Below are 11,905 nucleotides of genomic sequence, written 5' to 3'. Positions count from 1 at the left end.
AAAAAAAGCCAATCCTGCGCACTTTCAAAAAGTCATATTAGTGTTTCTTGAGCTCCACTTTATTACACTAAAAAGAACTGAACTATCAGTGTCTTAAAGTAAAATATTCAGTATTACAACAATATACTACAGTTAAAAATTGAAGAAGTTTAAGCTAAAATTCACTGACTGAGATCTGCACATCAAGTAACAATATCATAGTTTTTATGTTGGACACCAAGCATGTTATTGTCAAATGTATGTTTTACACTTAGTAACTAATTTATAGATAACTAGAACAAAACCATCAGTGCATCAACACTGTGAAATTAACTATTCTTATGTAAGACTACTGTTTCACGAATTAGTACTTCATTCCCGTTTCACATTTTTGTGAAATAAGAAGTATTCCGTTTATATTTCAGAAATTATTACTGGTAGATACCTGCCAAGTAGGCTGGTGGCTTTGTCTTGTTTTTCCCCTAAACCATCGCTTGCATTTCCACAATCAATGTGATGACACAAGCTGGAACTGCCACCAAAACAGGTCACAGCCCTCCCTCCTCTCCCAGCTGCCCATTTCAAGACATTCTTTGCACTGACACAAGCATTTGCATGGCAGTGCAATGCACAAAATCAAGATTTAGTGCCAGTTAACTAACTCACCAAGAAAAAAAAAATAGTACTACACCAAACAAGCTCCTCATCTTTGCCACACTGATGCTTTTCTTATTAAAAGGAAGGACAGGAATTATATAATGAAGCTGATAAAGGGTGGAACCCCCTCTTTTACTGTCTAAACTGATCATGGAACTATGATAAACAGAAGGCAGGAAGGAAAAGAGACTTGCTGTGCTACTTATCCAATTATATTTATGCAAATCTGTCTCAAAGTAAATTTTAAATCGGAAAAAAAGATGGATTACTGCAGAGCACCTCTTCCATGCATTTGTCATTAAAAAAATCAGCAAGAAGACCTAAACTTGTCCTCACTAAAGCCAACAGAAGCTCAAATCAATAATTCTAACAACTATTATTTGGAATTCTTTGTCACTTAAGATTAGATTTGCAGGTGTTTTCCTTCTCATACGAAATCAGATTTTCCAGATGTTACAATAAGTCTGTTAGACAGAACAACTATATATGAATATAAACCACAGAGCTCATTTCAAATATGCACTTTTCCACACTTTTCTTTCCTAAACACAACTTTTTAAAAGCAAGCAGAGGGTCTACCACTTACAGTTTGGAACTCTGAAACACAAATCTGCCATTTTAAACAGAGTATGTATTTTGTTTAATCAAGTACGTACTCAAGGGCACTCATGTTTATGAGAACCTTTGAGAGAAAGAAATAAAACAAGAGAATGTGTTTACAAGACATTGGCTTGAGAATACATTCTCCTTCTTGGAATGAAAGCTCCTTATAATCTTTTGTCTGTATATCCTCTGGACAGACATTAGTCTGTCCCACACTAAATACCTAATATGTCTGCATATTCCATATAAGCATATTCCATACAAGCACTTGCATACATGTGCAGTACAAAAACGGGCTATGAAAAGAAACATTAAGTAGACATACAGAAGAAAAGGAACAGAAAATAAACACTAAAAGGAGAAAATTTCATCATGAATTGAAAGGAAATAGAACATAGGCCCTTTTGTACATAATTAGGCATAAAGAGAAGGCTTGCTGGTTTTCACACTGCTCAACCCTAGAGCTTTCTTCTGAGTTCCTACTCAGCATTTAAAATTAGCTGAACTGGCTCTGTTAACACTGCCTGCTTTTGTTCATATGGCTTACTAAAATATTTTGTGTACAGCCCTTGGTTCAGTAAGGAATATGATTAAGCAGGACACCATCAAAAAGATTTCCTCATGCTTCCCCTCCAGAGGCCTTCAAAATACATGCTGGACAGTTCATAGTCATGCTGTAAACCACCGTCTCTGCATTTTCTGTGAGCATAACTACGTCTGACTGGTGTCACATATTTGAGATCCCAATTCCTGTACGTATGTGGTCTCAAATGAAGTCTGCATATACTCAGTACATGTGTAACTTTACTTACAATGAAGCTACTCACAAGAATAAAATTATGCACATACTAAATTTTATAGATCATTATTTTATCTTCTCATCTTTTGTCTTTACCTTATCAAGTCAATAGTGTGGCTCCCCACTTGTTTGTCTTAACCGGCACCTACAGGTGACTCAACCCCAACCGCTGGTGAAAAAGGTGCTACCCTGAATCAAGGGAAGCACTGACAGGGGACACGGGAAAGGGGAAGCCCAACTTTTGGGAACATGTTTAAGATGCGCCAACCCGACAAGCGGGAAGCGCTGAGGAGATGAAATGAAGGAGGCGAGCGAGCCCCGCCAAGACCAGCTCTGCGGAGAACAAGGCGAGTGGCAATGAGGAGGGGGATCAATCCATTTCCTCTGCGGGAAGAGGGTGTAAGAACCCCAGAGAGGGCTTGTAGCTAGGCAGTCCGTCACTGGCAGACAGCCTTCACCTCACCGACGGCGGTTTCACAGCCCTTCAAAAGGGAGCGCCCTCAGCCGCAGCTGAGGCGGGAGCGCGAGGGAAGGCGGCGTCCCACCCCGCTGAGCGCACTCCCTCCCAGTGCGCGTGCTCTGCTGTGGCGCATGCGCGGGAGGCGCCGGGGCCGCCGCCTCAGCGCGGCGCGGCGGCGGCGGCGGCGGCGGCGGCGGCGGCGGCGGCGGCGCGGCAGCTGTTACGTCCCGGCCCGTTGGCCGCGGCGGTGGGAGAGGCGGGCGGCCGCGGTAGGCCTGGCAGGCCTGGCGCTGGCGGAGCGTGAGGCTCGCGGGAGGGCGCAGCGGGGTGAGTAAGGAGCTGGACGGGGCCGCACAGAGGAGGGGGGTTGTTGCCCTTTCTCGCGGAGGGGACGCCGCGCAAGTCCGCGATGGAGGCGGCAGCCTTAAAGCTGCTCGTCCTGGACCCGGGAGATGAAGGCACCCAGAGGTGCAGGATCGGACCTGCCACCCTTTCCTTCCTGGGAGCCAGGATCGGCGCCCCGCTGAGGATCTCTCTGCCTACCGGCTGCTGTCTGTGCACGGCGTGGCCCAGGCACGATTTGGCGGACGGGTACCTGCAGCTTGATCTGACCTGCAGAACCGCAGGTGTAAGTGCAAGGGACCTAAAGGGCCTCACGCTGAATGTCAGCCAGCTGAAGCTTCTGGCGTATCGCCAGTTAAAAAAGGCGACTGTGAAAGTGGTCCTTAAGAGCTCTGCACTGAAAAAGTCGACTTCCAGAGCAGTGTTGCAGGAGGCGATCAGAGAACTGCTAAGAAATGTTTATGTTTCACTTCATTATGTTGTTACTGTTGCCCCAAATCTTGAAAATCCCGTGGTGTGTATTGAAATACTGTCTGTAGACCCTTTGACGGATGAAGCTGGACTGATAACCCCCCAAACAAGCATAAAAATTAAAGATGTGGTCACTTTTGAATGGTACAGACATTTATCAGAAGACACTGCAAAAACTTCAATTGCAGGACTAGATGATGTGGGAAAGTCTTTGAAAGAAATGATTGATCTGCCTTTCCGCTTCCCAAAAACTTTTAAGAAGCTAGGGCTTTCTGTCCCTAATGGGGTGCTATTAATAGGCCCCCCAGGTGTAGGGAAAAGTCTTATGGTAAAGGCAGTAGCAAAAGAAGTGGGTGCATATCTGTTTTGCATCAGTGGCCCAGCCCTCTATGGTTCAAGACCAGGAGAAAGTGAAGAGAATTTGCGAAGAGTCTTTGAAAAGGGCAAAGAAATGTCATATGAAGGCCCAACCATTCTCTTTATTGATGAAGTTGACTCTTTATGCCCAAAGCGAGGAAGTTCCAACAATGCTCCTGAAGATCGTATTGTTGCTCAGTTGCTAACACTGCTGGATGGTGTAGGTAGTGAGGGTAAGATGGTCATTATGGCAGCAACAAACAGGCCTGATGCCTTAGACCCCGCACTGAGAAGACCTGGCAGATTTGACAGAGAGGTAAGCAAACCCTGTTATTCATATGCTCTCTTGTTTTTTTTTTCCTTTTTGAGGTGGAGCAGGGGGCAGTTAATAAAATAATTTTTTTTTTAATGTCTACTAGTCATGTTTAATAGTGGGATTCTACAGGCTTGAGACGTGTCTTTTTTCTTTCTTTAGATTGCTGCAGCTTGGGTAAGGTAGGGAGCACGTTTTACTCAGGAAACTGAGAGCTCCAAATACTTGAAATGGAAAAGAGGAGTCTTTGTGATTTATCCTACAGACATGAACCTGTTCTTGAACGTTTTCTTTTGCTTACAGATGCTTAGGATTACGGACTTAGATTTTTCTCATTTAAATCCCAGATTGAAGATTTGTGCATCGCTCCTTAAAAGTTTATTGTGACAGAGAACTAGTAACCTGCTGTGTCAAAAATTGTGTTCAGATCTCAGTAACAGAGGCTAGGTCTACTCTGGAAAACTTCTGCTAACCTAATGGTCAAAAGAAGAAAGAACACATGCAGTTACACAACACACAATGCTTTTGCTTGTGTTGTTTATTTTGCTGGCTAAATGCACTCCTGGGTCATCCAGTTTGGTCAAGTTCCTTAATGCTTTCACAATTATAATTTTTGTTACTTTTCAGGATTTATAGATTATTGAGATCTATTTTATGGCAGTATTTTCCCTGGTTTTTAATAATGTATGAATGTTTATCTAATGTTGATTTTTTTTCTTTCGCATGAATCTAATTCAGCCCTTGTGATGCAAGGAAATTATTATTCCAGTGTTATGTCTTATGTTGAAATTACCTTAAAATAGGACTTGATGGACACTAGCTGACATTGTCTTATGAACAACTGTTTATACAAACACTGTTCACTTGGAAAGAAGTGTAAATGAAGGATGTTTTAACTATTTGTCATTTGTATAGTGCTGCTAATAAGTTTCTGGTTAAATTCTTTAGTTGCAGTGTAAGTGTGTGTAAATCTTCAGTAAGCAGTATAAAGCAGAGACAAACTTGCTTGTCTAGGTCTATAAAATAAGAAGAATATAGCAAAATATCTACTTAAAATTTTTGTTTATTATATTTGGTTTAGGTGATTATTGGGACACCAACACTTACGCAAAGAAGATCTATCCTGCAGTTGCTTACATCTAGTATGCCGATTTCTATAGATGTTGATTTGGTTAAACTGGCAGAAATGACAACTGGGTATGTTGGAGCTGACCTTACAGCACTCTGCAGAGAAGCTGCTATGCAGGCTGTGTTCCACAGCTCTTTGGTATGGTTGCAAATTAGTCAAGAAGAATGTCATTAATAGTATGTACCATCCTTTCCTCATTAATAGTCGGCTTTACTTGAAAAGCTCAACAAGTTGAAGAACTCACAAATTAAAATACTGAAAAACACTACGTGTGTTATAAACGTAAATACACCATTTTGCTAGTCCTTTCAGTTCTCATCTGAAAAGACCGTTTTCTCCTTTCTGGATGAAAAACTTTGCTGAAAGTTTTTTATCCTCATCCTTATCTTTTTAGGATTGTGCAAAGCAGAGATTTTAGTCTTTTTTGGCAGACTAAACTATAATGTCCACCAGAGCTCTCTTTTGAAGCTATCAGCGATTTACAATTCTACTTCTTAATAATAACTGCAAATTAAAGTTTAGGTTGACACATAAATATATAACTGCTAATGATAATAAATATTATCATTTGGGTTGTATGGCTGGGTATAACATTGTTATAGACACAAGGTATAAAACTGCCCAGTGTGCAGAAGGTTAACTTCTTAGATATTATAGATATGGAATTAGAGAATTGGTATTTCTTAATATTCTTTCTATCTATTCTGACTTCTACAAGAATTGTGAGGTATATGTTTGCTGTGGTTTTTCATCTGGAATGGCTGAGCAGAAGTTTAAAGCCAGATCTGCAACATTTCCAGAGTCAGAGCATCTACAGAGAATGGTAGAACCCTCTGTCTTCACTCAGATGTGGAAAGAAGAGAACATCATATTGATACAACTTCCATCTCCTCCAGATACCTTACAAATACTGAAAATAATAAACAAAATAATTTGAGGCTGGTATCCCAGAAAGAAATAGATGGACAAATGAAAATAATGAAGGAAATAATTTGAGCCTGGTATCACAGAAAGAAAGAGATGGACAAATGAAAATAATGAATACGTAGATGGCCTATTTGCCTTGAGAACTGCAAGCTCCTTTGTAAAATACATCTTAGTTCTGTTATTGCATCTGTAGTTTAATAATGGTATTTTCTAGCCTATTTGAGATAAAGCACCTTACTTTCTCCAGTATGTGGTGAAAATGGATGTTAGAACATTTTTATTTGTATTCAAGAGAATCTCGGAATTGGTGTGTAGTAACCCTGAAACTAGCAACCATTTGATTTAGCAGATCACTGTGTAATGGAGCTATAATTTAGGGAAAAACAATAGTATTCTCTAAAACGTTAATTTATGTTAAAATTGTTTTTTCCTGTATAAAAACTTGTCATTAAAGAGATTATATTCTACGTTGTGTTACATCTTTGTGTCTGCAGTGCTTAAGCTTGTAGGGCAGGAATTTGCTTCTTTATTAGTTGCACTTGGCCTTTTGTGAAATGTTTTGCATACTAATGCAGCATTATAAGTTATTCCATAAAAATATTGCTGGTATGCTTTATCTGTTTCTCCAGGATTTGACTGAAATGGTGATTAACATGGCAGATTTCCAAGAAGCTTTTAAAAAAATTCAACCATCCTCTTTTCGAAGTGCAGTTGGACTAACAGAGTGTAAACCTGTCACTTGGGAGCAAATTGGTGGTCTTGAAGATGTGAAATTGAAGTTAAAACAGGTAACATATATAAAACATTTAGATAAACAGCTAGTTTCTAATAACCATGTCCTCTGAGGTATTCCGTATGCTACGTTATAGAAATGAATTCTCTTGCAAATTGCCTGATTATTAATTGTATTTTAAATGTTTTGTTTAATGCTACATTAAATTACTACAATGTTTGTGCGTTAGAAATCTTCCAGTCACAAGATACCACGACCAAGCGTCATATTATTATTATCATGGTATTTAAAAGACGTGTAGATGAGGCCCTTAGGGACATGGTGTAGTGGGCATGGTGTGTTGGGTTGACGGTTGGACACGATGATCTTAGAGGTCTTTTCCAACCTGTATGATTCTATGATTCTATATCATGGGAAAATTAGCATATTTTCCAGTAGCTGAAAAACACTTTGCAGGCAGATAATTTGTCCATTCCTGAATTTGTCTCTTGCATATCATCTCTCAAGGATTGCCTTTTGCTCTGTTTGAGACTGAGAGGAGTTTAAGAAGCGGGGCATTATGTGAAGGACGACCAAATTAGTATTCTCTATTTCCTCTCCTTGGTACAAACATTAATTTGAAATCAATGTGCTCAACAATTTTATTGATTGCCTATGAACTCTAGTTTTGTTACTGAGAATTTCATCCCTTTTTTATATATTGACAGAGTATTGAGTGGCCTATGAAATTTCCTCAGGCGTTTGCTAGGATGGGCCTGTCTCATCCAAAGGGTATTCTTCTCTACGGGCCATCAGGGTGTGCCAAAACCACACTGGTGAAGGCTGTGGCCACAAGTTGTCACTGTTCCTTTCTCTCTGTAAGTGGTGCTGACCTTTTCTCACCTTATGTTGGAGATTCAGAGAAGATTTTGTCTCAGGTACGGTTTTTAATTTGTGTAAGGTCTATAGTTTATTTTTGCTTGCTTTTTGTAAGTATGTAAGGCCTAAATTTTGTTGTTGAAAAAATGATAGTTAAAGCTCTCATCTGATTATTAAATACAAATGGCTTACAGATTCACACTTATATAAACTATATAAGAGAATCTAGCCCTAAAATGATACCAGTTTTAAACTTTGAAAGTATTTCTACCTTTTTGTTTTCGGTTAATTTAAGAATTTAAATAAGCAGAGTTTGCCTATAGTAAACATAAGCCAGAACAGCTCTTGTGAATCTTTCTGAATGTATCTTTAAAGTTAAGTAAGTACAATACAGAGTATATGTGAATAGGTGTTTTCACCTTACCTGATAGAATGTATGCATTAACGTTTTACTTTATTAATAATAAAAAAAGATTTTTCGCCAAGCAAGAGCAAATACTCCAGCAATAATATTCCTCGATGAGATTGATTCTATCTTGGGATCCCGGTCACACTGCAAAACTGGCCATGGTGTCTCAGAGCGGGTTCTTTCTGTTCTTCTCAATGAGTTGGATGGTATTGGGCTGAAAGTCACAGAAAGAAGAGGAAGCAAACTACAGCTTGAGGGTCAATGTCAGGAACAAAGTGATGAGGAAAGGAAGGTATTTATGTTCCCTTTTCTATATAGGAAGAATGATAAATGCTATCCAGTTGTTCCAAAAATTTTAGTTGTTGGCATTCATGCTTCTTAAACTTAAAATCCTCAAGCTTAAAAATATGCAAGATGCTCTTCTACTCTGTCATAATTTATAGTTTTTAGAAATACCATATATAGGCAGCTAACTGTTTTTTACATACACTGTTCCTCAAGGAGATTTAGTTTGAACAAAATACCCACACAGGCTAATGAGCATTACTAGTTGGTGTTCATCTTCTGTCACAGAAATCCTCTTGCTTGACACCAAGGTAATTTTTTAGACTAATTGTGCTATTTTTACTATTATACAGGTTCCTTCCTGAACTTACTTTTTATAAGCATTTCCCCTACTTCATTTGCAGTGCGTTCTCACACATACTTTATACAAAAACAGTACAGTTATGATCAGTTACTTATTTAAACAAAAAGTTGCAGCTGGACTTTTCAGTGAATTGTTCACAACATTTAATATTTAGCTTTTCTGTATTTAAATTTCTGTCTTCGTATTATGATACTCTCTGGGGGAAAATTGAAGAAAACACTTTCAGAATTGTAGGATACTAATTTTTTGCATATAAAAGGTCTTACAAAAGGTTACAATCTTGCCAAAGAAAAGTCTGTATTTATTGTCAAGGCAGATACTAACTATATTTCTTCCTTGTCATCTGATCTGGCCTGCACCAAAGCATTTTTTACCTCAAGAAAAATAAAATATTAATATTGAAAGGAAAATACCTACATGTAAAGATACATCATCTTTTTGCCCTTCCCCTTTTCTCATTAGTAGTTTTTAGATATTGTCTAATCTTAACCACGTTGCACTAATTTGTTTATATCATCTCTTACTCAGTTAGAGTTTCAGGAAACTTTGAACAAAGATTTCATGGTAGTTGCTGCAACAAATAGACCAGATATGTTGGATGATGCCTTATTGCGTCCTGGAAGGCTAGACAAGATGATCTATATTCCACCTCCAGATCTGAAGGTGATGTATTACAAATCCATACATGGCTTTAAATGGAGAGATGTTAATTGCCAGCATACTTTACTTTAAGAGCAAAGGGGGCATATTCCTATAATATATTTAACAATTGATGGATGATTCACTGAAGATCAGTCACCAAACTCAAGGTACAATGAAGAAGTTTAAAAAGGAATAATTACATTTGTAATTTAAACACCAGTAACACTTTAACTGCTGTATGTAGTTATACTATTGCATATAGAAAACAGACAAAATCTGGAATAATTCTGTATTTACAAATTCAAGCTGCAGTTTAGGAAGTACCGTAACAAGTTGTCTGTCCTTCCTTCAAATCATTCTTGTGCCCTGTTCCCAAGGGTAGTGTAGCTACTTGTCATGAGCTTCCCAAAAAAAAAGAGTTCACCCAAAGCAGGCCAAATATGGACTCTTCAATCTAAAATACTGTGTTTTCATCAATGAGTAACTGAATAACAGCCTTTAATATATGAGATAATACTTACTCTTATGGTTATTTCCATTAATAGCATTTTAATCACTCTTTCACCAAAAACATGTAGTTTTGGTACTCTTCTGGATTTTCCTTAGTTCTAATTTCAAACTTGGTACTGCTTTGGAGAGGGATTAATTATTGGTTTGTTTGGGTTTTTTGTTTTCTTGTATAATATTATATTATATACACCAACTTACAGGGAAGGCTTTCCATTTTGAAAATCTGCACAGAAAAAATTCCGTTAGATAATGATGTGTCATTACAAGATGTGGCAGTCCTAACAGACCTCTTCTCTGGAGCCGATATTGAAAATCTGTGCAAGGAGGTAAGAAATATTCATGGTTAATCTGTGAAATAAACTGTAAATGAAACCTTCCAATGAAAAAAAGAGAGCTAACTCATAGGTGTTACCAAGCCATCTGTAGTATGGATTCTTTCACAGTTTGTAATGAAAATATAAAGAGAATGAGTAAAACAGAAGAACTGAACAAGGGTTAATTCTTTAAATAAAAAAGCCAAATAAGAATAAAGGCTTTCTGTGATAATTTACTGGAAGTTAAGGAACTGTACTACTGTTTGTTTCACATGGCCCTTTCTAATCCAAGCGCACATCTAGATGACTTGTATTCTGCGTACTGCAAGCAACTGCAGCATTTTTTAGCTGAAATTAGCATGTACTGTCAAGGCTAGAGAGAAAAAAATTAAGAAGAGAAATCTGTAAGTATTTGAGATAAGTTATATAAAAGAGAGAAGACTACAAAGAAAATCCAAAAATATAAGTGATCAAGGTTATATTGTCTAATCCAGGCAAAAAAGTGAATGAAAAAGTTATAGTAATCTTATTTGATGTTTATCTATTGTTAAATAACCATAAATTATACCATATAAATAATAATATATAATATAATAAACCGTACTTTTCAGATGCTTTACCTAAAATTCGGTTTCATGTAAAATATTTTAGAATACTTACAATAACTTCTTTGCAACTTAAAACATGATAAGCACTTCCAGTTGTTTCTTTTTTTCTTTTTCTTTTAAAGGCTGCTTTGTTGGCATTGCAAGAGAATGGACTTGAAGCAACTGCTGTAAAACACGAGCATTTTGTAAAATCATTGAGGACTGTAAAACCATCCTTAAACATAAAAGACTTGGAATTTTACGAAAAATTTTATAATCAAGAATTAGCCTCTTGAATCAAAAAGGAGTGATGTGGCATAGGTATTTTTAAATCTATTACAAAGACTTTGCAACGGCTTACATCTTTTCTGCTTTTTAATACTGCATGTACTGTAGTTTTCAGTGTATGAAATACTGCAAAATTTCACTTGTGAAAAATCTGTGATTTCAGTAATGGAGAATAAATTAAAATCTTGCTTGCTTTGGCTAGGTTTCCATCTGATGAAATGAGTAATTGAGATACTTAAAGCACTGTGGAACAGCTTAGTGTTACTGTAGATTTCCTAGTTTTCAGTAGAAACACTGGCATAATAAGAATATTTAATTTAAAATGTGTTTTGAAGTCTCCAAAGGACAGTGAATATTTAAAAAATAGAAAAGCTTTTAGAATGTTAAGTAGGAGGAAGTAAATCCCATACTATATAAAATGTAAAGCGGTTTATATGTGCATATCTACAGGATTACTTTCTTACAAGCAGATTCCAAAATACAGTGGCAGTGAAAAGGTTGTCAGTGCTTAATACCTTGTAAGCTTGGGAGTCTGGGTTTTTTGGAATAATTTTAGATCAGTTACTGCTTACTGAACAAACATTTGGATTGAGTAAGCAGATACTAAGTAAGTCTGTAATCAATTCAAACTATAATTTCTTCTTTAGAGAAGGGAGTTTGCTTTATAACAGTTTCTGCAGAATTCTTTTCCCCACTCAACTATTCTTTGTCAATATATTTTTGTAGGTCATCTTCTAAAATACATAGATATATCAAAGGAAATTGTTATTGCATGTACCTAAGTGCGCATTGTAACTTACCAGGGTAGGAAGTTTTTAATTATTTTTTTCCTTTTCCCCATGAAAATGCTTGTGAACGAAATACACCACTGTCAAAGA

The 11,905-nt window shown here is 37.4% G+C and overlaps 1 protein-coding gene across 1 annotated transcript; it reads left to right on the top strand.

Moving 5' to 3' along the window:
• Window positions 1-2,704: 2,704 nt before the first annotated feature.
• Window positions 2,705-11,246, top strand: AFG2B (AAA ATPase AFG2B). Its single transcript, XM_075160003.1, has 8 exons — window positions 2,705-3,984; window positions 5,063-5,248; window positions 6,667-6,825; window positions 7,478-7,687; window positions 8,102-8,329; window positions 9,215-9,349; window positions 10,039-10,164; window positions 10,883-11,246. The coding sequence occupies exons 1-8, from the start codon at window positions 2,908-2,910 to the stop codon at window positions 11,033-11,035; spliced, it is 2,274 nt and encodes a 757-aa protein (XP_075016104.1). The 5' UTR covers window positions 2,705-2,907; the 3' UTR covers window positions 11,036-11,246.
• The last annotated feature ends 659 nt before the right edge of the window (window positions 11,247-11,905 follow it).

This window comes from Calonectris borealis, chromosome 11 (genome assembly GCF_964195595.1).
Source record: "Calonectris borealis chromosome 11, bCalBor7.hap1.2, whole genome shotgun sequence".
In the NCBI taxonomy this organism is placed as follows: Eukaryota; Metazoa; Chordata; class Aves; order Procellariiformes; family Procellariidae; genus Calonectris; species Calonectris borealis.
This window is presented reverse-complemented; position numbering and strand designations above follow the sequence as displayed.

Coding starts and splice junctions, on each gene's coding strand:
- AFG2B (XM_075160003.1), top strand. CDS start 2,908: ATGGAGGCGGCAGCCTTAAAGCTGCTCGTCCTGGACCCGGGAGATGAA. Junction 7,688..8,101: donor CAGAGAAGATTTTGTCTCAG/GTACGGTTTTTA, acceptor TAATAAAAAAAG/ATTTTTCGCCAAGCAAGAGC. Junction 10,165..10,882: donor TTGAAAATCTGTGCAAGGAG/GTAAGAAATATT, acceptor TTTCTTTTAAAG/GCTGCTTTGTTGGCATTGCA.